At 47.9% G+C, this 27087-nt stretch overlaps 1 protein-coding gene across 1 annotated transcript in view; it reads left to right on the forward strand.

The window, feature by feature from the left end:
• Nucleotides 1-27087, forward strand: part of MOCOS (molybdenum cofactor sulfurase) — a 421823-nt gene that overhangs the window by 388238 nt on the left and 6498 nt on the right. The window contains exon 14 of the mRNA XM_084620329.1: nt 26033-26137. Within this exon, the coding sequence (XP_084476455.1) occupies nt 26033-26137 (105 nt within the window). The remainder of the gene's footprint in view (nt 1-26032; nt 26138-27087) is intronic.

Genomic DNA, 27087 nt, shown 5'->3' on the forward strand with positions numbered 1-27087 from the left:
TGCCTTGTATTTTCATTAAAAATTTATAGATTGAGGCACATCCACAGAATATTTTAGCCCAGATTATGAGGAGTGACCTTCGATTTCAAATGCCCTAATTTTGGATGTTCACTTGAGACATAAAGTACCTCAAAATGTGTACCCAAATCAGAAGCCATTTTTGATATTTTGTGCCTTCATATTCTTTTAAAAAAGCAATGAAGACATAGTTTTTCTTCACAGTTTAATTTTTAAAACACCACTTGATTTACAACTACATTCTTTACTGAGGAGTTTTGCTTGTTAGTAAATATAATATGAGTACTTTAAAAGTTAAAATTAAGCTAAGGGATCAGGTGTATAATCATGAATTTTCACTATTTCTTGTATTTCTGCTTGACACCATAGTATCTAGGCATTGTTTTAATTCCATGAATCAGAATTTTACAAAGTCACTATTTAGCCCACTTGGTTTTTAAGTTACACCCCTTAGAATGGGAAATAATTACAGTAACAGTTACCACAGTGGCTAAATGAAGACATGTTAATGACAACCACTGCCCAAAATAAAAGTTGTGCTGGACCAACACAACCCTTTCACACAGTCACACACAAAGTTCATCAGAATTGTCAGACACCTTTACAGCTGTGTCAAGCAGCAAGGGAATCAGCCTTATCAGTGTTCTAAGATCAGCTACAGGCTGCTCACTGTGAAGGAAGCAAGCCTGATGGAATAAAACCAAGGCTGAAAAATGCCGTAGCAACAGTAGAGGCAGCAAATGGCAGTTGTTCCCACACAAACACAAACACCAAGCGATAGGCACAGAGAACGTAGGATAAAGAGAACTTAGAAAAGTTTTATACAAGCCACTGCTGAGATATGCTGATTTCTATGGCTTACAGCCTTGTAAGTATTTTGAGACACTGGGGTTGCCATCTTGAGCTGTCTGCATATGTGTGTGAGGGGGGTTTGGGGGTGGGGTTAAATTGTATTAACCTCCTGTGTACTTTTCTGGATAGTGCACTCTATTAGATAACCCACTGCTGGTACACCAGCTCCACAGAGCCCTTTTGGTTGGGACATTTAGTGGGGATTGCGTGCCTTGTTTTTGGTGCATCTCTTCTCCCCATATATAGTTGCATAAATGGAGATTATGGGCACCTTTGACTCTTGGACTACGCAAATTGGGTGCAAGCTGTAGCAGTTATCTATAAAAGGATCTTAGCAGTCCAAATCTTAACAATTTCAGTGTCAGTTCACTCAAATTGTCTCTTCCTATTCTTATCAATGTCTTTTTTGTCTTAAAGAAAATCTTGCCATCTTTTTGTTTTCTTATTTTTAGGGCTAGCAAAAAAAAAATTAAAAAATCAAGAGCCTATTTTTGTTTCATCATTTATTTTAGCATTGAAAGAAAAGACCCTTAAATTCTACCATTGTATCAGTTGCAATGTTAGATAATATTTCATCAGAACTCATTCACCCGTGCCTAACTAGAACAAGAAGCAACCTGGGCCTTCACCCAAAACTTCAACTTAAATTTCTCTCAGGTCTGAAAAATTTTTCACTTCTGAACGTTAGCAGTTTTCCTGGTTTCTTTCTGGAATAGTGAAATTAGAGATGAATACGAACCAAAACTACAGGAAAGAACTCTGCGGAAAGAAGGGATCAACATTCAGATCTAGATTAAAATTGGGCAAATGACCTCTACCTTTGTAATGAGCCAAACAATGACACCAGGTCCCAGCAGCCCAGATTTTTAAGGGTATGTCCACACAGCAATGTAAGCTGTGGAGTTTTGGGGACTGGCTCCCACTCGCCACCCTGCCAGTGCACACTGCCCAGGCACTACTTCATACAGTGTCCCGAGGGCAGGGGCGAGAATAGAGCAGGGGCCAGGTGGCTGTCCTGCAGGGAGTGGGAGCTGCTGGGGAATTTGGGGTCATCCTCCCCCAGCTGTGCTGAGCTGGGAGCCCTGCTGTTCTCCATCCCTGCAGGGCAGCCGCTTAGTTCCCGCTGCACTCTCTGGCCCTTGCTCCTGGGCCGCCTCCTCCCTCCCTGGGGCTGCGTGTGCAGGGGCATCCTGGCAGTATGCACCAAAATCTGGCTGTGCTCTTGTGACCAGGGAGCAGCTCTCTTTGCAAAAAACTTCTTCTGATCAGTCTCCACTGAAAACCTGGCAGTCTCTCTGATAGCATGCTGGCAGACAGTGGGTTAACACTGATCTGAGCTGCTGTGCATAGGGAGGTTTTGCTTCCTTTTGCAATAGAGTGCAGTAGACTGCACTACAGATTGTCAGCATAGAGAGGACTAAGGAAGTTGCCACAGGGAACTCTGGGATACATCCAGAGGACTTCCAGGACCCCAGTCAAACTGCAGCCATGTGCACACAGGAAAGCAATAGGGCTCAGAGCCTACGTCCCACCTGAATATGAGTTCGGACTGTCCAGCCCTCCAGGGTCCTGGGACCCTAGATTCAAGCCCTAGGTTAACACAATTGGTGTGTGGACACAAGTGGGGTTAGTCTTGAGCCCAGGCTCAAGCCTGGGCTTATATTGCTGTGTAGACACCCTAAGGGGTCAGAGGTTGGTTGGAGGCTGGGCCAGGAGAAGGTTTTGTTCCTAGAGGCCATCTCTTACCCAAATATGGTAGAAAGGCTGCTCCCCTGGTATTTCCAATCTGGATGAAATCAATGAGTACTAGTCAGTTATGCCTCAGATAAACAATGAACCTTTTGGGATTCACCAATCTTCATCAATATGATTATTTTGTTAATATTTGTATATAACACCATAGATACACATCACTAATGTAAACCTTGTGAACCATGCCTACTGCAATCCTATGCCTAATACAACATTAACTGCCAAGAAAATACTGCACTATCAGGTTAAGCCAATGGATCAAGTAATTCTTGTGACAGAAATCTGGGTTGCATTTATGATATTTCGTCAATGAAGAAGCCAAGTGTGAAACCTTAGGTAGTGATCCACATATGCGTTGAATATTGATTTGTTTGACTGGTCCATATCTATACGATATGTATTTGTAGGAAATGTATCACCTGGAACATAGAAGTGGCTTGTTCACTGTTCTGCTTAATGATGCTGATAAATGTGTGGATAGCAGAAGTGCTGATGCTGTCATGAAAATAATTGCCCTTTTCCTGAGCTCAGTCCACTGTAAAAGGAAGTGAGGCAATTGTTTAGCAGCTTGTCTACAGTATGTACCAGATGGAAATATATGACTTGCCTCTGCTTGTCTGAGCCCCTGTTGTTCTTTGCTCAATTAGCTATAATAGATATGAGACACATCAAGTTAAGAAATTTCTTTGTGGGTTAAAACACTTTACAGAGGACAGCCTTGACCTGCGGCCAAATCATTTTAGAATTATTATTATTTATTATTTATACTGCCATAGTGCTCAGTAGTCTAACTCAGGACCCCATTGTGCTAGGTATTGTAAAAACAGAGAACAGAGTTGCATTCCAATTTAAAGTAGAGATTGTCTGAAGCAGCAAAATTTTTAGCTGATCTTGATATCAAACACTCCCAAACTTAAGGATATTTGGAGCTGGGGTTTTGATTCTGGATGATCGCTAATTTAGAAATATTATAGCTGAATGATTTTAGAAATTTTAGCCTTTGTCTGCAACTTAAATGGTCTTTTCCAACCTCTGGTAAATCCTTACTTGGAGTTGATGCAAATACTGATGAAATAACAGGAGGAATTATGTTCATGGTGCTTGATGCCAGTGAAATGGTAGCAGAAGGTGCTACTGCACTGAGACAAAGCAAAGCAGAGGAAAAAAGTCTCCTTCTTCTTTGAGATGTGTGTCCCTGTGGATGCTCCACTCTAGGTGTCGGTGCGTCCCTGCGCTGAAGATCAGAGACTTTTCGCAGCAGTACTCAGTCGGGGGAAGGGCGTGGCACAGGAGTTGTCTCGTGCAGCTGTTGGCACCTCCTGTAGCGCACACTCCCCCACCGTCCCTCAGTTCCTTCTCAACCATCCTCGGCTGCAGACGGCGCTCCGCCGCAGTGCTCTCCTTGATGCTTTCTGGGAAAAATAAAAAAGTTATAAGTTACATAGTGTAAGCAGTGTCAGGATGAGCTCCACCCTGACATCTGGTGGTGAGGTGTGGCAAGTTGTGGAAAAGAACTTCAGGGGCCGATCTCATTTGCATAGGCACACCCACCACGCCTAGAATGAGACCATAGCTGCCCAAATGGTCACTTTGGCTGCTGTGGGATCCCCAGTGTCTCTGTTATTGGGGCAGGAAGAATAAATTGCTATTACCCTGATTATGGGAACTGTGCTTGGAACTGTACGTGGCCTTTTGTTATGATGGAGGGATTCACCATCAACTAAGTAGCACTCGCTAGGCAAGGGTCATGGGTTCCAAAACTGTGTGAATGGAGAGAGGCTGGGGACAAGTATTAATACTTGGTGGCATGGGCCCCTTGGTGAGGGCCTTACATGCTGATTGCACTTCCTCCTCTCTCCACTGTGGAATATCAGAGCTAATTTTGATTTCATTAGAAGTCTAGTTATAGGCTGCTGAGCTCACTTTGGGCTGACAGTGCACCAGCACTGGGGCTCCCCTACTATAAGCTGAATTCACCTAAGAGCTGAAATCACTGAGTGTTGTGTTAAGTAGTGGGGGAGCCTGAAGATATATTGTGGAGCAATTTGCGGGACGGCTGGTGAAGCAGTTCGACGCGGAGCAGTGTGTGGATGGCAGGAGCTGCTTGTGGGCCGTGGAGCTGAGTGAAGGAGTTCGTGGGGCGGCTGGCGGAGCGGAGCGCAGCTGAGTGAAGGAGTTCGTGGGGCGGCTGGCGGAGCGGAGCGCAGCTGAGCGAAGGAGTTCGTGGGGCGGCTGGCGGAGCGGAGCGCCGCTATGGAGCTATGGGGCGGTCAGCTTCAGATCACGTAAGGTGCCTCTTACCCCTGTCCCATTTCCACCCAGATTGGGAGGTAAAGCTCCGCCGATAAACTTTCGAACTCTGGGGCTGCCCTGACCAGGGACAGAGACTTTTGGGGCATTGGACTTTTGGGACTTTGGGTGATTTGGGGTTGCTGGACTCAAGAACCAAAGGGAAAAGGGCATGCCCCAATTTGCCTGGGGTGGGGTTGTTTTTGCTCATGGGTTGTGTTATGAATCCTGTTGGTGGTGTTTCCCCAACATAATGCCACATTGTTTCTCTCTGTTATTAAAAGACTTTTGCTACACTCAGACTATGTGCTTGCGAGAGGGGAAGTATTGCCTCTTGGAGGTGCCCAGCGGGGGTGGTATATATTGGTCCCAGGTCACTGGGTGGGGGCTCGAGCCGGTTTGCATTGTGTTATTGGAATGGAACCCCTAGATATTGAACCCGGCCCTTGTTGCTGCCAACTCTGACGGGCAGAAGGGTTACATTTTTGGGGGCTCGTCCGGGATCGCCTGGGTCAGTACCCCTCGCAAGCACCTGTTGAGTGATCCACTACATTGGGAAACAATTTATATTTTTTTTTGTTTGTGCTTATATTTTGAGGAAATTACTGTTTGTATAATGGCTAATATGTCAGGTTTGTTGGGCCCTGGCTCAGCAGCTTCTAGCTCAGAGGCTGCAGCCTCGGCTGATGATTGGACAAAAGCTCTGGGGCAAATATTGGAAAAGGTTGTGCTTCCCCATGCTGAGTCAGACTCTTGTCGTAAGTTAAGATTATTTGCTGGGGAGGAGGAGTTTGAACCCTGGTTAGAGCATACCACTGAAATGCTGCAAGAGTGGGCCGTACCAGATGCAGAAAAGCGAAGATGCCTTATAGAGAGCCTTGGCGGCCCAGCATTAGATGTGATTCGCACCCTGAAGCTCATTGACCCTGGGGTCAGTGTGAAGGACTGCCTAGAGGCCCTTGAACACAACTTTGGGAGCGTAGAGGGCCCTGAAGACAGCTACTGTAAGTTCCTTAATTCCCGACAACAAAAGGGCGAGAAGGCTTCAGCCTACATACAGAGACTGGAGAGACTGCTTCAGAGAGCTGTCATGAGGGGAGCAGTGACTGCTGAGCAGATGGATCAGACCAGACTGGCTCAAATTGTAAGAGGAACTCAGTATCAGAACCCGATTCTACTTCATCTCCGGCTAAGAGAACGACGGGAACATCCCCCAAGTTACTCCCAGCTGATAAAAGAGGTCCGAGAGGAGGAAGAAAGGCAGGCTGCCAGTGAGTTTTGGGAAGCCCAAACATCGGAGCCAGCCAGCACAACACCACTGCAAATGGCCAGTGTACTGATGGTGAGCACCAGAGAGGAACTTGCCCAACAAATGCAGGTCCTGACGGAACGGATAGCTGAGCTGCAAAGTACCGTTGACCGAGTTAAGACTTCTAGGAATAAGAAGCCTCAAACTGTGGCGATTGAGAAGCCCGCACTTAGAGCCACCATCCCCCCAGGCGAAGGGGGAAAGGTCAATTCTTCTGCTACCGATGTGGTCAGGATGGACACAGTGCTGCCAAGTGCCGTAATGAAGAAAACCCCTCCTTAGTGTATGGAAAGCTGAGGATCAGTTGGGAGAGATCCGGTAGCTGCCAGAGGGTCTGGGGACGGGGACCCCCCAGGTCTGCAGGATTTGAAGATTCCCCCAGAAAAGACTGTCCAGCTGGGATCCCTGCAGGACTGATAGGGCCTCGAGCAGAGGTCATGGTGAGGATCGAAGGGGTGGAGTGTAAAGCAGTGCTTGACACTGGATCTCAAGTGACTATTATATTTCAGTCATTCTACCAACAGATGCTTAGGCACCTGCCTATACAGCCACTGACTGGCCTTGGCCTATGTGGCCTCAGCATGGATGAATACCCCTATCAAGGGTATGTCATAGTGCACCTGGAATTCCCAGAGGAGGTTGCTGGGGTAAGAGAAGAGGTAGACACAGCTGCCTTAATATGCCCTGACCCTAAAGGGACTTCTGATGTGTCTGTGCTGATAGGGACCAACTCCAGTCTCTTCAAGGTACTCGCGGATTACTGCAGAAGGCGGGCTGGGGACCAGTACCTGAATACCCTGATGATCCATACGCTTTGTGCTGAAGCCTATAGGAAAATTGAGAGCGCTAAAAGGGACACATCTGAGCTACCGCTTGGGGCACTGAAGTACGCGGGCACAACCCCCTTAGTAGTGCCTGCAAGGACGGAGCAAGAAGTGCTTGTCATGAGTACCTGTCTGAAAGGCAGTAAAAGGACGTTAGCAATGATAGAGCAGCCGATGGGAGGAGAGCTCCCTGAAGGAGTGCTGGTCCCCAGTGGAGTCATAACCCTACCTGCTGAAGCCCAGGAAAGGGTGACTATATTGATTGCTAATGAAACGAGTCGTGATATTTTTGTGAAGCAAGGACAAAAGATAGCAGACCTCTTTGAGCCTGAGTCGATTGTAAAACCCCAGTATGAAACTCCAGTTTCGGCAATAGACCCAGCAAAGTTTGACTTTGGAGATTCACCAGTGTCCGAGGACTGGAAAGATCGCCTGAGGAAGAAACTTTGTGAAAGATCCAAGGTGTTCTCACTGCATGAGTGGGATGTGGGATGTGCAAAAGGAGTAGAGCACAATATCAGACTACATGACTCTCGACCTTTCAGGGAGAGATCTAGGAAGATTGCTCTCTCTGAGATGGAAGATGTGCGACATCATCTTCAGGAGCTGGCTGCGAATGGCATCATTACAGAGTCCCGCAGCCCATACGCCTCACCCATTGTGGTAGTCCGCAAAAAGAATGGGAAAATCCGGATGTGTATTGACTACCGCACCCTAAACAGCCGTACTGTGGTCGACCAGTACACTATGCCTCGAGTGCAAGACGCCTTAGACTGTTTGCTGGGAAGCCAGTGGTTCTCTGTGTTGGATCTTCGAAGTGGATACTACCAGATCCCTCTGGGAGAAGAAGATAAGGAGAAGACAGCCTTCATCTGCCCATTAGGGTTTTATGAGTTTGAACGCATGCCCCAAGGGATTTCTGGAGCACCTGCCACCTTTCAACGTCTCATGGAGAAAGTTGTGGGAGACATGAATTTACTGCAAGTGTTAGTTTATTTGGATGACCTGATTGTGTTTGGAAGAACCTTAGAGGAGCATGAAGAAAGACTTCTTAAAGTGCTTGATAGGTTGGAGGATTATGGTCTGAAGCTTTCAATTGACAAATGCCAGTTCTGCAGAACCTCAGTGAAGTATGTGGGTCACATTGTGTCCCAAGAAGGTGTGAGTACTGATCCTGATAAAATAGAAGCACTCACTACATGGCCACGTCCAAGTAACTACAGAGAACTCAAGACCTTCCTTGGATTTAGTGGCTACTACCGCAGATTTGTGAAAAACTATGCTACGATTGTAAAGCCTCTGAATGATCTTACCAGGGGACATCAGTTCAGCAAGAACAAATCTAAGTCCAAGAATAAGGGGAGGTCCCCAAAGCCTCCTGTGCAGAGACACAATGGCCCCTTTGCACCATTTGGGCCACGGTGGGATGAGAGATGTGAAAGGGCTTTTCAAGAAATCATTACTTGCCTAACTCATGCTCCAGTCCTAGTTTTTGCTGACCCAAGCAAACCATTTATCCTGCATACTGATGCCAGTTTGGAGGGTCTGGGAGCAGTCCTGTACCAGGAAGTGGAAGGCAAATGTAAACCTGTAGCCTTTGCCAGCCGAGGATTGTCTGATAGTGAAACTCGCTATCCCACCCACAAGCTGGAGTTTTTGGCCTTGAAATGGGCCATCACTGAGAAATTTCGAGACTACTTGTATGGTGCTCAGTTCCAGGTGTGGACAGATAACAATCCACTGACTTATGTGTTAACAAGTGCTAAGCTGGATGCTACAGGGCAGAGATGGGTGGCCGCCTTGGCTAGCTATGAGTTCAGCATTCAGTACCGATCAGGGAGAAGCAATGTAGATGCAGATGCATTGTCCAGGCGTCCGCAGGCTCCAGAAGTTGCTGTGATACCCACAGATGGAGTGAGAGCTATTTGCAGTGTGAGTCGCCGAGAGCCAGAGGCCCGTGAAGACTTTCAGGGATGTGTTGCAGAAGCTTTGGGCCTGCCCCCTGAATGCATGCCTTCTGCTTCGGTGAACTATATTGCATTAGACCAATCTCCTTTGCCCATGCTCAATGCGGCTGACTGGCAAGAAGCCCAGCGGCAAGATATTGACATTCGTGATACACTACTTGCCAAAAGGGAGGGGCGAAGCCCAACTGCGGTTGTCCCACCTAACCCGGAGGGTAAACTACTATTGAGAGAATGGACCAAACTAAAACTGATTCAGGGAGTGCTACACCGAATGACCACTGACCCTTTACAAAAACAACGAGCACAACTAGTACTGCCAAAAAAGTACAGAGCCCTGGCCATGAGGGCCCTGCATGATGACTTTGGGCATTTAGGGATGGAGAGGACCCTGGAACTTATTCGTAGTAGGTTCTATTGGCCCCGAATGGCTGAAGATGTTCGCAGGAAATGTGAGACTTGCGCTCGATGTGTTCAAAGGAAAACTCTGCCCACGAGGGCTGCATATCTCAAGAACATCACCAGCAACAAACCTTTGGAGTTGGTATGCATTGATTTCTTGTCTGTAGAGGTAGACAAGAGGAATGTTGGAAACATTCTAGTAGTGACTGACCATTTTACACGGTATGCACAAGCATATCCCACACGTGATCAGAGGGCCACCACCGTTGCTCGAGTATTGTGGGACAAATATTTCTCAGTCTATGGATTCCCGGCTCGGATACACTCTGATCAGGGGCGGGATTTTGAGAGTCACCTTCTGAAGGAGGTGCTGAAGATAGCAGGAATTAAAAAGTCTAGGACAACGCCTTATCACCCCCAAGGTGATCCTCAGCCAGAGAGGTTCAATCGAACCCTATTAGATATGTTGGGAACTTTGCGACCAGAGCAGAAGGCAACCTGGAGCCAGCATGTCGCATTTCTGGTGCATGCCTACAATGCCACAAAGAACGATGCTACGGGAGTCACCCCATATCTCTTGATGTTTGGGCGAGAACCAAGATTACCCATAGACTTGTGCTTTGGTGTATCAGAGGATGGAGATAGCTATGAAACTCATCAGCAATATGTATCCCGACTAAGAGAAAAGCTGCGGGATGCTTATCGCTTAGCTACCGCTGCGGCTCGGAAGAACGCAGACCGCAACAAACATCGATATGATGCTAGAGTGCGTTCGCAGGAGCTCCAGCCGGGGGACAGAGTCCTGCTGCGAAATTTGGGTATTGCTGGCAAACACAAGATAGCTGACAGATGGAAGGCAATACCTTACCTGGTGATGGAAAAGCTGGGAGATCTGCCGGTCTACAAGATCAAACCTGAAGACGGTCCAGGGCAAATAAAGACGGTGCATAGAAACCTTTTGCTCCCTGTGGGGGAATTGGTAAGCACCCCTTGTGAGATGGGCCACGGCAGGGCCGCCGGGCAGAACAGAGGTGCTAGACCAAAGCCGCCATCCAACACAGACAGTGGGCCCCCTGCAGCTAACTTACCCCTATTCTGCACATCTGAGAGTGAGTCTGAGGAGGAAGACACAACCCTGGTGTATCCTGGGATGGAGACAAGATTTCAGTCTCGATCAGCTGAACCAAACGAGAGTTCTCCCTTTTCCGCCCTAAACCCATTGGCGGAACTATTTAGGCCCCTTTCTGATACCCCGGTGCTGCTGATGAGACCCCCCTGTGATGACAAACACAGGTTATTGGACAATGGGGACAGACAGGTAGAGGATGTCCTGGGCACCTTGGACCCTCCAGCGTTAGAACTAGGAGTGCAGGGGCCTACGCCAGTAGCCGAGGGACCCTCCAGGGAAGCCTCTCCATCCGTCACTCAAGAGGATGTTCCCCTTACTTCGGCAACAGAGATTCTCAATAGACGAGACAGGGTGATAAGACCAGTGAAACGGTTAACTTATGATGCACCTGGGGTGACTAGTGAGGAGCCAATACATTTAGCACACAGGCTTGTGGAAGCTAAAGTGGGCTTCCTGAGGCCCTTTGGAGGAAACCAATGAGTTGGTATAAAGGGAGTGTGATTTGTCGGGACGACAAAGTCTCGGCTGGGGGGAGGATGTAAGCAGTGTCAGGATGAGCTCCACCCTGACATCTGGTGGTGAGGTGTGGCAAGTTGTGGAAAAGAACTTCAGGGGCCGATCTCATTTGCATAGGCACACCCACCACGCCTAGAATGAGACCATAGCTGCCCAAATGGTCACTTTGGCTGCTGTGGGATCCCCAGTGTCTCTGTTATTGGGGCAGGAAGAATAAATTGCTATTACCCTGATTATGGGAACTGTGCTTGGAACTGTACGTGGCCTTTTGTTATGATGGAGGGATTCACCATCAACTAAGTAGCACTCGCTAGGCAAGGGTCATGGGTTCCAAAACTGTGTGAATGGAGAGAGGCTGGGGACAAGTATTAATACTTGGTGGCATGGGCCCCTTGGTGAGGGCCTTACATGCTGATTGCACTTCCTCCTCTCTCCACTGTGGAATATCAGAGCTAATTTTGATTTCATTAGAAGTCTAGTTATAGGCTGCTGAGCTCACTTTGGGCTGACAGTGCACCAGCACTGGGGCTCCCCTACTATAAGCTGAATTCACCTAAGAGCTGAAATCACTGAGTGTTGTGTTAAGTAGTGGGGGAGCCTGAAGATATATTGTGGAGCAATTTGCGGGACGGCTGGTGAAGCAGTTCGACGCGGAGCAGTGTGTGGATGGCAGGAGCTGCTTGTGGGCCGTGGAGCTGAGTGAAGGAGTTCGTGGGGCGGCTGGCGGAGCGGAGCGCAGCTGAGTGAAGGAGTTCGTGGGGCGGCTGGCGGAGCGGAGCGCAGCTGAGCGAAGGAGTTCGTGGGGCGGCTGGCGGAGCGGAGCGCCGCTATGGAGCTATGGGGCGGTCAGCTTCAGATCACGTAAGGTGCCTCTTACCCCTGTCCCATTTCCACCCAGATTGGGAGGTAAAGCTCCGCCGATAAACTTTCGAACTCTGGGGCTGCCCTGACCAGGGACAGAGACTTTTGGGGCATTGGACTTTTGGGACTTTGGGTGATTTGGGGTTGCTGGACTCAAGAACCAAAGGGAAAAGGGCATGCCCCAATTTGCCTGGGGTGGGGTTGTTTTTGCTCATGGGTTGTGTTATGAATCCTGTTGGTGGTGTTTCCCCAACATAATGCCACATTGTTTCTCTCTGTTATTAAAAGACTTTTGCTACACTCAGACTATGTGCTTGCGAGAGGGGAAGTATTGCCTCTTGGAGGTGCCCAGCGGGGGTGGTATATATTGGTCCCAGGTCACTGGGTGGGGGCTCGAGCCGGTTTGCATTGTGTTATTGGAATGGAACCCCTAGATATTGAACCCGGCCCTTGTTGCTGCCAACTCTGACGGGCAGAAGGGTTACATTTTTGGGGGCTCGTCCGGGATCGCCTGGGTCAGTACCCCTCGCAAGCACCTGTTGAGTGATCCACTACATTGGGAAACAATTTATATTTTTTTTTGTTTGTGCTTATATTTTGAGGAAATTACTGTTTGTATAATGGCTAATATGTCAGGTTTGTTGGGCCCTGGCTCAGCAGCTTCTAGCTCAGAGGCTGCAGCCTCGGCTGATGATTGGACAAAAGCTCTGGGGCAAATATTGGAAAAGGTTGTGCTTCCCCATGCTGAGTCAGACTCTTGTCGTAAGTTAAGATTATTTGCTGGGGAGGAGGAGTTTGAACCCTGGTTAGAGCATACCACTGAAATGCTGCAAGAGTGGGCCGTACCAGATGCAGAAAAGCGAAGATGCCTTATAGAGAGCCTTGGCGGCCCAGCATTAGATGTGATTCGCACCCTGAAGCTCATTGACCCTGGGGTCAGTGTGAAGGACTGCCTAGAGGCCCTTGAACACAACTTTGGGAGCGTAGAGGGCCCTGAAGACAGCTACTGTAAGTTCCTTAATTCCCGACAACAAAAGGGCGAGAAGGCTTCAGCCTACATACAGAGACTGGAGAGACTGCTTCAGAGAGCTGTCATGAGGGGAGCAGTGACTGCTGAGCAGATGGATCAGACCAGACTGGCTCAAATTGTAAGAGGAACTCAGTATCAGAACCCGATTCTACTTCATCTCCGGCTAAGAGAACGACGGGAACATCCCCCAAGTTACTCCCAGCTGATAAAAGAGGTCCGAGAGGAGGAAGAAAGGCAGGCTGCCAGTGAGTTTTGGGAAGCCCAAACATCGGAGCCAGCCAGCACAACACCACTGCAAATGGCCAGTGTACTGATGGTGAGCACCAGAGAGGAACTTGCCCAACAAATGCAGGTCCTGACGGAACGGATAGCTGAGCTGCAAAGTACCGTTGACCGAGTTAAGACTTCTAGGAATAAGAAGCCTCAAACTGTGGCGATTGAGAAGCCCGCACTTAGAGCCACCATCCCCCCAGGCGAAGGGGGAAAGGTCAATTCTTCTGCTACCGATGTGGTCAGGATGGACACAGTGCTGCCAAGTGCCGTAATGAAGAAAACCCCTCCTTAGTGTATGGAAAGCTGAGGATCAGTTGGGAGAGATCCGGTAGCTGCCAGAGGGTCTGGGGACGGGGACCCCCCAGGTCTGCAGGATTTGAAGATTCCCCCAGAAAAGACTGTCCAGCTGGGATCCCTGCAGGACTGATAGGGCCTCGAGCAGAGGTCATGGTGAGGATCGAAGGGGTGGAGTGTAAAGCAGTGCTTGACACTGGATCTCAAGTGACTATTATATTTCAGTCATTCTACCAACAGATGCTTAGGCACCTGCCTATACAGCCACTGACTGGCCTTGGCCTATGTGGCCTCAGCATGGATGAATACCCCTATCAAGGGTATGTCATAGTGCACCTGGAATTCCCAGAGGAGGTTGCTGGGGTAAGAGAAGAGGTAGACACAGCTGCCTTAATATGCCCTGACCCTAAAGGGACTTCTGATGTGTCTGTGCTGATAGGGACCAACTCCAGTCTCTTCAAGGTACTCGCGGATTACTGCAGAAGGCGGGCTGGGGACCAGTACCTGAATACCCTGATGATCCATACGCTTTGTGCTGAAGCCTATAGGAAAATTGAGAGCGCTAAAAGGGACACATCTGAGCTACCGCTTGGGGCACTGAAGTACGCGGGCACAACCCCCTTAGTAGTGCCTGCAAGGACGGAGCAAGAAGTGCTTGTCATGAGTACCTGTCTGAAAGGCAGTAAAAGGACGTTAGCAATGATAGAGCAGCCGATGGGAGGAGAGCTCCCTGAAGGAGTGCTGGTCCCCAGTGGAGTCATAACCCTACCTGCTGAAGCCCAGGAAAGGGTGACTATATTGATTGCTAATGAAACGAGTCGTGATATTTTTGTGAAGCAAGGACAAAAGATAGCAGACCTCTTTGAGCCTGAGTCGATTGTAAAACCCCAGTATGAAACTCCAGTTTCGGCAATAGACCCAGCAAAGTTTGACTTTGGAGATTCACCAGTGTCCGAGGACTGGAAAGATCGCCTGAGGAAGAAACTTTGTGAAAGATCCAAGGTGTTCTCACTGCATGAGTGGGATGTGGGATGTGCAAAAGGAGTAGAGCACAATATCAGACTACATGACTCTCGACCTTTCAGGGAGAGATCTAGGAAGATTGCTCTCTCTGAGATGGAAGATGTGCGACATCATCTTCAGGAGCTGGCTGCGAATGGCATCATTACAGAGTCCCGCAGCCCATACGCCTCACCCATTGTGGTAGTCCGCAAAAAGAATGGGAAAATCCGGATGTGTATTGACTACCGCACCCTAAACAGCCGTACTGTGGTCGACCAGTACACTATGCCTCGAGTGCAAGACGCCTTAGACTGTTTGCTGGGAAGCCAGTGGTTCTCTGTGTTGGATCTTCGAAGTGGATACTACCAGATCCCTCTGGGAGAAGAAGATAAGGAGAAGACAGCCTTCATCTGCCCATTAGGGTTTTATGAGTTTGAACGCATGCCCCAAGGGATTTCTGGAGCACCTGCCACCTTTCAACGTCTCATGGAGAAAGTTGTGGGAGACATGAATTTACTGCAAGTGTTAGTTTATTTGGATGACCTGATTGTGTTTGGAAGAACCTTAGAGGAGCATGAAGAAAGACTTCTTAAAGTGCTTGATAGGTTGGAGGATTATGGTCTGAAGCTTTCAATTGACAAATGCCAGTTCTGCAGAACCTCAGTGAAGTATGTGGGTCACATTGTGTCCCAAGAAGGTGTGAGTACTGATCCTGATAAAATAGAAGCACTCAATACATGGCCACGTCCAAGTAACTACAGAGAACTCAAGACCTTCCTTGGATTTAGTGGCTACTACCGCAGATTTGTGAAAAACTATGCTACGATTGTAAAGCCTCTGAATGATCTTACCAGGGGACATCAGTTCAGCAAGAACAAATCTAAGTCCAAGAATAAGGGGAGGTCCCCAAAGCCTCCTGTGCAGAGACACAATGGCCCCTTTGCACCATTTGGGCCACGGTGGGATGAGAGATGTGAAAGGGCTTTTCAAGAAATCATTACTTGCCTAACTCATGCTCCAGTCCTAGTTTTTGCTGACCCAAGCAAACCATTTATCCTGCATACTGATGCCAGTTTGGAGGGTCTGGGAGCAGTCCTGTACCAGGAAGTGGAAGGCAAATGTAAACCTGTAGCCTTTGCCAGCCGAGGATTGTCTGATAGTGAAACTCGCTATCCCACCCACAAGCTGGAGTTTTTGGCCTTGAAATGGGCCATCACTGAGAAATTTCGAGACTACTTGTATGGTGCTCAGTTCCAGGTGTGGACAGATAACAATCCACTGACTTATGTGTTAACAAGTGCTAAGCTGGATGCTACAGGGCAGAGATGGGTGGCCGCCTTGGCTAGCTATGAGTTCAGCATTCAGTACCGATCAGGGAGAAGCAATGTAGATGCAGATGCATTGTCCAGGCGTCCGCAGGCTCCAGAAGTTGCTGTGATACCCACAGATGGAGTGAGAGCTATTTGCAGTGTGAGTCGCCGAGAGCCAGAGGCCCGTGAAGACTTTCAGGGATGTGTTGCAGAAGCTTTGGGCCTGCCCCCTGAATGCATGCCTTCTGCTTCGGTGAACTATATTGCATTAGACCAATCTCCTTTGCCCATGCTCAATGCGGCTGACTGGCAAGAAGCCCAGCGGCAAGATATTGACATTCGTGATACACTACTTGCCAAAAGGGAGGGGCGAAGCCCAACTGCGGTTGTCCCACCTAACCCGGAGGGTAAACTACTATTGAGAGAATGGACCAAACTAAAACTGATTCAGGGAGTGCTACACCGAATGACCACTGACCCTTTACAAAAACAACGAGCACAACTAGTACTGCCAAAAAAGTACAGAGCCCTGGCCATGAGGGCCCTGCATGATGACTTTGGGCATTTAGGGATGGAGAGGACCCTGGAACTTATTCGTAGTAGGTTCTATTGGCCCCGAATGGCTGAAGATGTTCGCAGGAAATGTGAGACTTGCGCTCGATGTGTTCAAAGGAAAACTCTGCCCACGAGGGCTGCATATCTCAAGAACATCACCAGCAACAAACCTTTGGAGTTGGTATGCATTGATTTCTTGTCTGTAGAGGTAGACAAGAGGAATGTTGGAAACATTCTAGTAGTGACTGACCATTTTACACGGTATGCACAAGCATATCCCACACGTGATCAGAGGGCCACCACCGTTGCTCGAGTATTGTGGGACAAATATTTCTCAGTCTATGGATTCCCGGCTCGGATACACTCTGATCAGGGGCGGGATTTTGAGAGTCACCTTCTGAAGGAGGTGCTGAAGATAGCAGGAATTAAAAAGTCTAGGACAACGCCTTATCACCCCCAAGGTGATCCTCAGCCAGAGAGGTTCAATCGAACCCTATTAGATATGTTGGGAACTTTGCGACCAGAGCAGAAGGCAACCTGGAGCCAGCATGTCGCATTTCTGGTGCATGCCTACAATGCCACAAAGAACGATGCTACGGGAGTCACCCCATATCTCTTGATGTTTGGGCGAGAACCAAGATTACCCATAGACTTGTGCTTTGGTGTATCAGAGGATGGAGATAGCTATGAAACTCATCAGCAATATGTATCCCGACTAAGAGAAAAGCTGCGGGATGCTTATCGCTTAGCTACCGCTGCGGCTCGGAAGAACGCAGACCGCAACAAACATCGATATGATGCTAGAGTGCGTTCGCAGGAGCTCCAGCCGGGGGACAGAGTCCTGCTGCGAAATTTGGGTATTGCTGGCAAACACAAGATAGCTGACAGATGGAAGGCAATACCTTACCTGGTGATGGAAAAGCTGGGAGATCTGCCGGTCTACAAGATCAAACCTGAAGACGGTCCAGGGCAAATAAAGACGGTGCATAGAAACCTTTTGCTCCCTGTGGGGGAATTGGTAAGCACCCCTTGTGAGATGGGCCACGGCAGGGCCGCCGGGCAGAACAGAGGTGCTAGACCAAAGCCGCCATCCAACACAGACAGTGGGCCCCCTGCAGCTAACTTACCCCTATTCTGCACATCTGAGAGTGAGTCTGAGGAGGAAGACACAACCCTGGTGTATCCTGGGATGGAGACAAGATTTCAGTCTCGATCAGCTGAACCAAACGAGAGTTCTCCCTTTTCCGCCCTAAACCCATTGGCGGAACTATTTAGGCCCCTTTCTGATACCCCGGTGCTGCTGATGAGACCCCCCTGTGATGACAAACACAGGTTATTGGACAATGGGGACAGACAGGTAGAGGATGTCCTGGGCACCTTGGACCCTCCAGCGTTAGAACTAGGAGTGCAGGGGCCTACGCCAGTAGCCGAGGGACCCTCCAGGGAAGCCTCTCCATCCGTCACTCAAGAGGATGTTCCCCTTACTTCGGCAACAGAGATTCTCAATAGACGAGACAGGGTGATAAGACCAGTGAAACGGTTAACTTATGATGCACCTGGGGTGACTAGTGAGGAGCCAATACATTTAGCACACAGGCTTGTGGAAGCTAAAGTGGGCTTCCTGAGGCCCTTTGGAGGAAACCAATGAGTTGGTATAAAGGGAGTGTGATTTGTCGGGACGACAAAGTCTCGGCTGGGGGGAGGATGTAAGCAGTGTCAGGATGAGCTCCACCCTGACATCTGGTGGTGAGGTGTGGCAAGTTGTGGAAAAGAACTTCAGGGGCCGATCTCATTTGCATAGGCACACCCACCACGCCTAGAATGAGACCATAGCTGCCCAAATGGTCACTTTGGCTGCTGTGGGATCCCCAGTGTCTCTGTTATTGGGGCAGGAAGAATAAATTGCTATTACCCTGATTATGGGAACTGTGCTTGGAACTGTACGTGGCCTTTTGTTATGATGGAGGGATTCACCATCAACTAAGTAGCACTCGCTAGGCAAGGGTCATGGGTTCCAAAACTGTGTGAATGGAGAGAGGCTGGGGACAAGTATTAATACTTGGTGGCATGGGCCCCTTGGTGAGGGCCTTACATGCTGATTGCACTTCCTCCTCTCTCCACTGTGGAATATCAGAGCTAATTTTGATTTCATTAGAAGTCTAGTTATAGGCTGCTGAGCTCACTTTGGGCTGACAGTGCACCAGCACTGGGGCTCCCCTACTATAAGCTGAATTCACCTAAGAGCTGAAATCACTGAGTGTTGTGTTAAGTAGTGGGGGAGCCTGAAGATATATTGTGGAGCAATTTGCGGGACGGCTGGTGAAGCAGTTCGACGCGGAGCAGTGTGTGGATGGCAGGAGCTGCTTGTGGGCCGTGGAGCTGAGTGAAGGAGTTCGTGGGGCGGCTGGCGGAGCGGAGCGCAGCTGAGTGAAGGAGTTCGTGGGGCGGCTGGCGGAGCGGAGCGCAGCTGAGCGAAGGAGTTCGTGGGGCGGCTGGCGGAGCGGAGCGCCGCTATGGAGCTATGGGGCGGTCAGCTTCAGATCACGTAAGGTGCCTCTTACCCCTGTCCCATTTCCACCCAGATTGGGAGGTAAAGCTCCGCCGATAAACTTTCGAACTCTGGGGCTGCCCTGACCAGGGACAGAGACTTTTGGGGCATTGGACTTTTGGGACTTTGGGTGATTTGGGGTTGCTGGACTCAAGAACCAAAGGGAAAAGGGCATGCCCCAATTTGCCTGGGGTGGGGTTGTTTTTGCTCATGGGTTGTGTTATGAATCCTGTTGGTGGTGTTTCCCCAACATAATGCCACATTGTTTCTCTCTGTTATTAAAAGACTTTTGCTACACTCAGACTATGTGCTTGCGAGAGGGGAAGTATTGCCTCTTGGAGGCGCCCAGCGGGGGTGGTATATATTGGTCCCAGGTCACTGGGTGGGGGCTCGAGCCGGTTTGCATTGTGTTATTGGAATGGAACCCCTAGATATTGAACCCGGCCCTTGTTGCTGCCAACTCTGACGGGCAGAAGGGTTACATTAGGAACTTCTTTTTTGTTCCTCTTAGTGTACACATAGTTATATAGCTTCATTAGTTCCTCTGAGAGGTTTTACTTCCCCCCCAAAAAAAAAAGAAAAAAAGAGAAGAAAGAAGATGACTTTTTCTCTCCTTTACTCCCCATTTGGGAACAGTTTCTACAGTTTACCATTACAATTAACCCTTATCTGTCAAGAGGCAGGAGAGGCTTAACTGCAGTCATGCCGGACTCCACAGGATTTAAAAAGGGTGACTCCTGTCGTGAACCAGTACCGGTCTCTGACGGCCACACATCCTGCATTCGCTGTTTGGGAGAAACTCTTATCTCCCAGAAATGCATACATTGCACCAACTTGATAACAAGGGCAAGATGTGACAGGGATCTCCGCTTGAAAATGATTCTGCTGGAGAAATCCCTCCAACCTCCGCAAGAGATGTCCTCTGGGGAGTCTCATAAACTAAGACCCCTGAGCTCTGACAAGGCTCTGACTTCCAAAACTGTCAGGAAGCGAGCCTCGACTTCTCCAGCAAGGGTCTCTCAGAAAAAGAGGGCTTCCCCCGCAAGGTCTTTACCCTCAGTGCTCCACTCACCCAGAGTGAGCACTGACGAAGCACCGGGCTCCTCCAGCACCATCCCTCAGAGGACCCCGCTGAGCCCCAACGTGCGGCCCCAGAGTTGAGATGTCAAGTCTCCTCCACGGCACCGACTACCCCAGTGCAGAGTGCAGCACAGACAGCCGCACCACAATCAATGCTTCCACCACTGGCACCGACCCAAGACTTGCTGCCGCCTAACAAGCTGAATCCAGCCCTGGTCGGCTCTACAACGGTCAACCAAACCCCAAGGCAGGACCAGTGCAACTCCTGCGTCCTGCTGACATATCAGTCTCTTTGGCACTGCAGTCACCACTGCTCAGCACCGAACACTCCCCGAGCTACATAGTGCGGTACTAACCTTCATCTCCTGCACCACTCTCCATGCATAGTGGCGAGGAAGGAGACGTGCAGGACAACCGCTTCTCCTCTCAACATTCATCCCCGTCACAGAGGAGACCTACATGGAACACTATGAAGCCTAAGCCTCATCCCTCCAAGCACTCACAGCCCCGGTATGCACAGCACTGGCCTTACCCATTACCACCTTACCCCATGCAATGGCCACAATGGGGTTCTTAGCCCACATACCAGAACCCCTATTCTGGTCCTCCTTCCCCAGCAGCAAGAGGTTCCAGAGTATATCCATCATTACCACACACAGAAACCTCTGACCCCCCTGAGAAAGAGATAGAAGAGGAAGAGATACTATCACCGGGACACCTGGATGATTCACCACCTGCCCCACACTCATCTTCCGCACCAGACAAAGCAGTGACGCCATCTACCCCTACGACACCAGATGACCTGAAACAGTTCCAAGACCTCTTCAAAAGAGTAGCAAACAGCCAAGAAATTGCTTTACATGAGATGCAGGAGAAACAACGTCAGTTGTTAAAAATCCTACAACCCCCATCATCGACCAAGATTGTCCTCCCCATGGATGGGGCTATAATGGAGCCTGCGGAGGTAATATGGCAACCACCGGCATCAGCACCACCCACCAACAAAAGGGCTGACAGAAAATACTTTGTTCCGGCCAAAGGCACGGAATTTTTGTTTTCACACCCTCAAACCTGTTCTGTGGTAGTAGAGGCTGCCAACCAGTGCAGTAAACAGCCTCATTTCCACTCCTCACTGCAAGATAAAGAACACAAGAGACTGGACCTCTTTGGGCGGAAAGTTTACTCGTCAGCCACCCTTCTGCTTAGAGTTTCCAGCTATTCTGCTCTACTAGCAAATTACGACTACTATAACTATAGTAAACTACAAGAGCTCGTGGAAGACCTCCCCGAGCATAAATGTTCTCAACTCAACGCCATTATCAATGAGGTCAGTTAATAGCCCTCACAGCGCTGAAAGCCTCAATGGATGTAGTGGACACAGCTGCCCGAACAACCGCAACAGCTGTGGTTATGAGAAGAACATCATGGTTGCAGGCTTTGGGAATTCCAAAAGAACTACAGCTAAAAGTGGAGGACCTCCCCTTCGATAGGGATCAACTATTCTCGACTCAAACAGACGACGTCCTCCATACCATGAAGGCCTCCCGAGCGACGCTGCATACACTAGGCATGCACCCACCGCCTGACAAACGCCCTCACTTTACACCATACCAGAGGTCACGAGACACCTCGTTTAACCATCAACAACCACAATACTTCACTCAGAACAGACCCAAACAACGGGTTTAGAGACGACGAGAGCCACAGAATCAGGCCTCGTCCACCCACATCTAAACCACAATTTTGAAGTCTTGGTCAAGGGTATGTACGACCTCTCCACACCTCTAGCACCAATAGATACCCCATCCCACAATTTTGGACACCGCCTACACACATTTTACCATGCCTGGGCTGCGATAACCACAGATCAATGGGTTTTGGAGATCATACAATCTGGCTACACCATTTCTTTCACAGCTATCCCCCCTACCCTCCCCCTTTCCCCATCCCTTTTCAGGGACCCCTCTCATGAGCCCTTCTGCAACAGGAAGTAGACCACCTCCTACTGCTGGGTGCTGTACAACCAGTACCACATCAATACCAAGGGAGGGGTTTTTATTCCAAATATTTCCTGACAGAGAAGAGAGGAGGGGGATGGAGACTAATCTTAGATCTCCAAAAACTCAACATGTTTGTACGCAACCACAGGTTCAAAATAGTCACTCTGGCCACAATAATCCCAATGCTAGATGGGGGGATTGGTTTGTAGTCCTCGACCTTCAAGATCAATACTTCCATATTACAATACATCCTGCCCACAGACAGTTCCTGAGGTTCACAGTAGGACCCAACCACTACCAATACAGGGTCCTTCCCTTCAGACTGTCCACTGCTTCCTGCGTGTTCTCAAAAACACTCGCGGTAGAAGTAGCACATTAAAGATGCAAAGGAGTCATAATCTTCCCCTATTTGGATGATTGCCTTCTCAAGGGTGCCAGCCGACAAATGGCAGGCATGCTGAAAACCACAATAGACCTGTTTCACCAGCTAGGTCTACAGATAAACGAAAAGAAATCTACCCTGGAACCAACCAGCAAGGAGTTTATCGGAGCCGACCTAGACTCCATACAAGCTAAGGCAATATTGCCAAACCACAGATTCACTACATTGACCAATCTTATTTCCACGGTGACCATCAGTCCACAAACTTCAGTGAGAACATGCCTTCAGATTCTGGGACATATGGCAGCTACGACTTTTGTAGTAAAGTATGCCAGACTCCATAAGCGCTGTCTGCAGCACTGATTGAGCACGGTCTATGCACCCAGCAAACACTCTCTCTCAACAGACGTGTGAAACTACCACCAAGGATTATCCTCTTCCTACAATGGTGGACAAAGCCAGGGAATGTATGCTCTGGGATTCCCTTTTAACAAGACCCCCCCCCCCAATCAGTGACTATTACAACAGATGCCTCCCTGATAGGTTGGGGCACCCATTTCGGTCACCACAATGTACAAGGCAAGTGGTCTGCGACAGAAACACAACTACATATCAATCTCCTGGAACTCCACGTGGTACACAATGCATGCCAACACTTCCTCCCACTCACACGAGAAACCTCAATCTCTATTCTCGCCAACAATGTGGCGTGCATGTTTTACATCAGTCACCAAGGAGGAGCCAGGTCTCACTCGCTATGCGTAGAATCCATGAATTTATGGAACTTCTGCATCCGCAACAATATAAACATCACAGCATCATACCTACCAAGGTGCCAAAATACTACAGCCGACAACCTCAGCAGGCACTTCTTACAAGAACACGAGTGGGAACTCCATGACAGTGTTCTCGACAAAATATTCCAAAAATAGGGTCACCCAGTAATCGACCCTTTTGCCTCAGCAACAAATCACAAATGTCCAATATTTTGCACCAAGGCAGGCCTAGCACTGGGGATGTCCTCCTCATCCCATGGAACGCATCACTCATGTACACCTTCCCGCTGATCCCACTGATCTCACAGGTCATCTGCAAGATATGACTCAACAGAGCATACATCATTCTCATTGTCCCCATATGACCCAGACAGACTTGGTTTCCATGTCTAGGAATCTGTGCCCCACAGCCACTGCCTTTCTGGACAGACCTCCTGTCCCAGAACAAAGGCCTGACACTCCATCCAGACCCTGCAAAACTCCATCTCAAAGCGTGACTCCTCTCTGGTTCAAACATGGGGAATTGAACTGTTTGGAGAAAGTAAAACTGGTATTACTAAATAGCCATCACCTCACCACTAGAAATACTTACCAACACAAGTGGATAAGACTCTCCCTTTCAGTGTCAGCAAAAACAGCTGGATGTGACCAAGGAGCCTCTATCTATGATCCTAGACTACCTGCTAGAACTGAAGGAAATGGGGTTAGCCATAAGCTCTATTAAAGTAGACCTCTCTGCCATTACGGCCCTCCATGAACAGACAGAAGGGCCTTCAATATTTGCTCACCTGATTACACAGCACTTTCTAGCAGATATACAGAACATGTACCCAGAAGTACGCCAACCTGCACCACCATAGGATCTCAATCTTGTGCTAAAATGTCTCACAAGACCTCCCTTTGAACCTCTAGCAACCTGCTCGCTCCTTCATATGTCAATGAAGGCTGCATTCCTAGTGGCAATCAAGTCTGCCAGACGTGCCAGTGAAATAGGAGCACTGATGGCTGAACCACCCTACACTGTATTTACCAAAGATAAAATTATGTTACATCCTCACCCAAAATTCTTGCACAAAGTGACTACAAATTTTCATATTAACCAAACCATACACTTACCTGCCTTCTATCCCAAGCCACATAACGACTCTCAAGAAGCAACGTTGCACATGCTAGATGTCAGATGGGCCATAGCCTTCTACCTGGACAGAACTAAACCATTGTGCAAGTCACCAAGACTATTCGTCTCTACAGCAGAGCACTCCAAGGGCTCTACAATATTGACTCAGAGACTCTCCAAATGGGTCTCTACCTATATTCAAACTTGCTACCTCCTGCATCATAAAGAACCCCCCCGTGGGCATCAGATCCCACTCAACCTGAGCCATGGCGACATTGATTGTATTCTTGAACAATGTCCCCTTAATAGATATTTGTAGAGTTGCAACCTGGTCATTGGAACACACTTTTGCAAGGCCTTGTCTCAGATTCTATCGTTGGCCTTACAGTGCTTTCATCACAAACTTATACATAAGTTATACTCTGAACCCCTAACATCCCTGGTGGGTACTGCTCTATAAGCACCTAGAGTGGAGCACCCACAGGGACACCACTCGAAGAAGAAGAAGTTACTCACCTTGTGCAGTAACAGTGGTTCTTCTAGATGTGTGGGTGCTCCACTACCCATTCTCCTCCCTTCTACTTTGGAGCTCACACAGCCGAGCTCTGTGGTAGAGAAGGAACAGAGGGACGGTCCGGGGAGCGCGTGCTACAGGAGGTGCCAATGGCTGCACGAGACGACTCCTCTGCACACCCTTCCCCCAACCAAGTACTACTGCGAGAAATCTCCAGCGCAGGGACGCACCGACACCTAGAGTGGAGCACCCACAGGGACACACATCTCAAAGAAACATCATTACTGCACAAGGTGAGTAACAACTTCTTCTTTATCTCTTATTCTTTCTCTTTTTAATAAAATATTGACTATGCTAGAATTAGCAATGTATTATCTGAAGAATCAGAGCCAAACGTATGGTTTGGATGATTACACTGGAAAGTTTTACTATTCACTATAGATACATCCTAGAGAATCCAAATGACACCCAAAACAGCATATAGAAATATTTACAACATGACCTTTGATTATTTGCCCCATTATCTGTTTAAGTTTTATGCTTAATCTTACAAAACTAGGTAAAATTGCATGAGATATGGAAGTTGAAATATTGTAAGAACTGTACTGTTCTGCAAAAATTTCTGATGCAGTAATTGAGTGGAATTGGCGTGTGTCATCTTTATTCTAATCCCCAAAAAAAGACAAAAAGAAATTCACAGCAGTGTAGTTATAGTTCATTTTAAGAAAATGCAGATCTTGTTTTCCTAACATTCACAAAATACCACGGAAAAGAATGCAAAATGAGGACAAATCTGTTCATTTCAGTCACAGTGAACAAATACGTACCACGTCCTATTATCTTACTTTTGAGAGAACTCTTCTGGTCAAATCCTAAAGGCCTTACCCAGTTTTTAGTCATTCCTCTACCAGTCAAACTTTCCATTTAAGTCAATAAGCCAAACAAAGTCAGTGCGAACTACAGGTGCTCAGAATTTCTCAGACTTAGCCAAGTGGGAGTTTGCCTGAGTAAAGAGTGAGCAAAAATTGAGTAAGGACTTCAGAATTTGACCCTTTGACTACATAGCTGAGTCAGGTGAACATGATTTAGGCCTTTTACATAGTAAAAAAGTATTCAAAAAGGTCTCTGAAATGTTTCAGTTTTTAAAATACCATGAAGGTCAGAGACAAGTCCTAATATGTAACTGTTTGACTAATATGTAACTGTCTGAGAACCTATTTCTGTTGAAATTTCAGGTTGTAGGTCCGTGCAACAGATGCCAAATAATCTGCATAGATCCACAAACTGGACAACGAAACAAAGAATTTCTGCAGACTCTGTCCTCAACCAGAGGTAGAAAGGTCAGTGTTACCTGTAAAATATCCATGCAGAAAGGTTTAGAGTCTTGATGATGTGTATAATGCAACATCGTTTGCTGGAATATTCAATCTTAAGGTGTAACAATGATCTTCATTTGTCTTGTCTGCAGAAAGATGTTGCATTGAAATCCTAACATGACATAGTTTATTTATATAAAAACGTTCATTTCATTCTTGGTTCAGAAATTGGTCATCAATGTACAGGAGATGGAATATGTATTTTTACCAATATTTGCTATGATTATTTTTATACCTTCAGCTTTTTGACATATTTATTTTGATCATTGGGAACCAAATGGATTCCTATGGGCCTTTTTTGTTGTTCAGGAATAGAGATCTGCAGAAAATCATTGTTAGCCTACACCATGTTTTGTGATTATACTGTTAGCTTGTAACCTAGCCCCTACTTACGGAAATCTTGCCTTTATTGTGGAAGTCACACACCTGGAAGGGTGGATCCGAGATGTGAGTGTGGTTGAAGAGAGAGCTGATCGAATAGTAAAGAATTGATTTGTGAATATCTGTGAATAAAAAGGCCTGGTATGGTTCATTGTGGTTCCTGAGGTCATGTTGGTCTGGAACTGTGAGTATTCAGACAGCCACTAGGTATTCATGAATCCTAAAAGAATCACAAATTTCACCATGAATGTTTGTGTAGATGAAAATTCATCCCATAAATTCAAGATTATGTCCTGTTTGTTTATTCAATTTGTTATCCAACCAGGGAGCAAAAGCCATACCATGTGACATAGCTGATCAGTCATACAATATGACTAAAAATAGCACATAGTCAAAGCTAACAGTTTGTGAAGAAATTATTCATTCAGACTGCAGCAAACACTTATACAGTATGCTTCCAATTAGCCAGATAGCACAGGGCACATGGATTTTATCTGGATAATCGGGAATTCAGATATTCAAGAGGGCAGGAG

This window comes from Lepidochelys olivacea (genome assembly GCF_965140295.1).
Source record: "Lepidochelys olivacea isolate rLepOli2 genome assembly, chromosome: 2".
In the NCBI taxonomy this organism is placed as follows: Eukaryota; Metazoa; Chordata; order Testudines; family Cheloniidae; genus Lepidochelys; species Lepidochelys olivacea.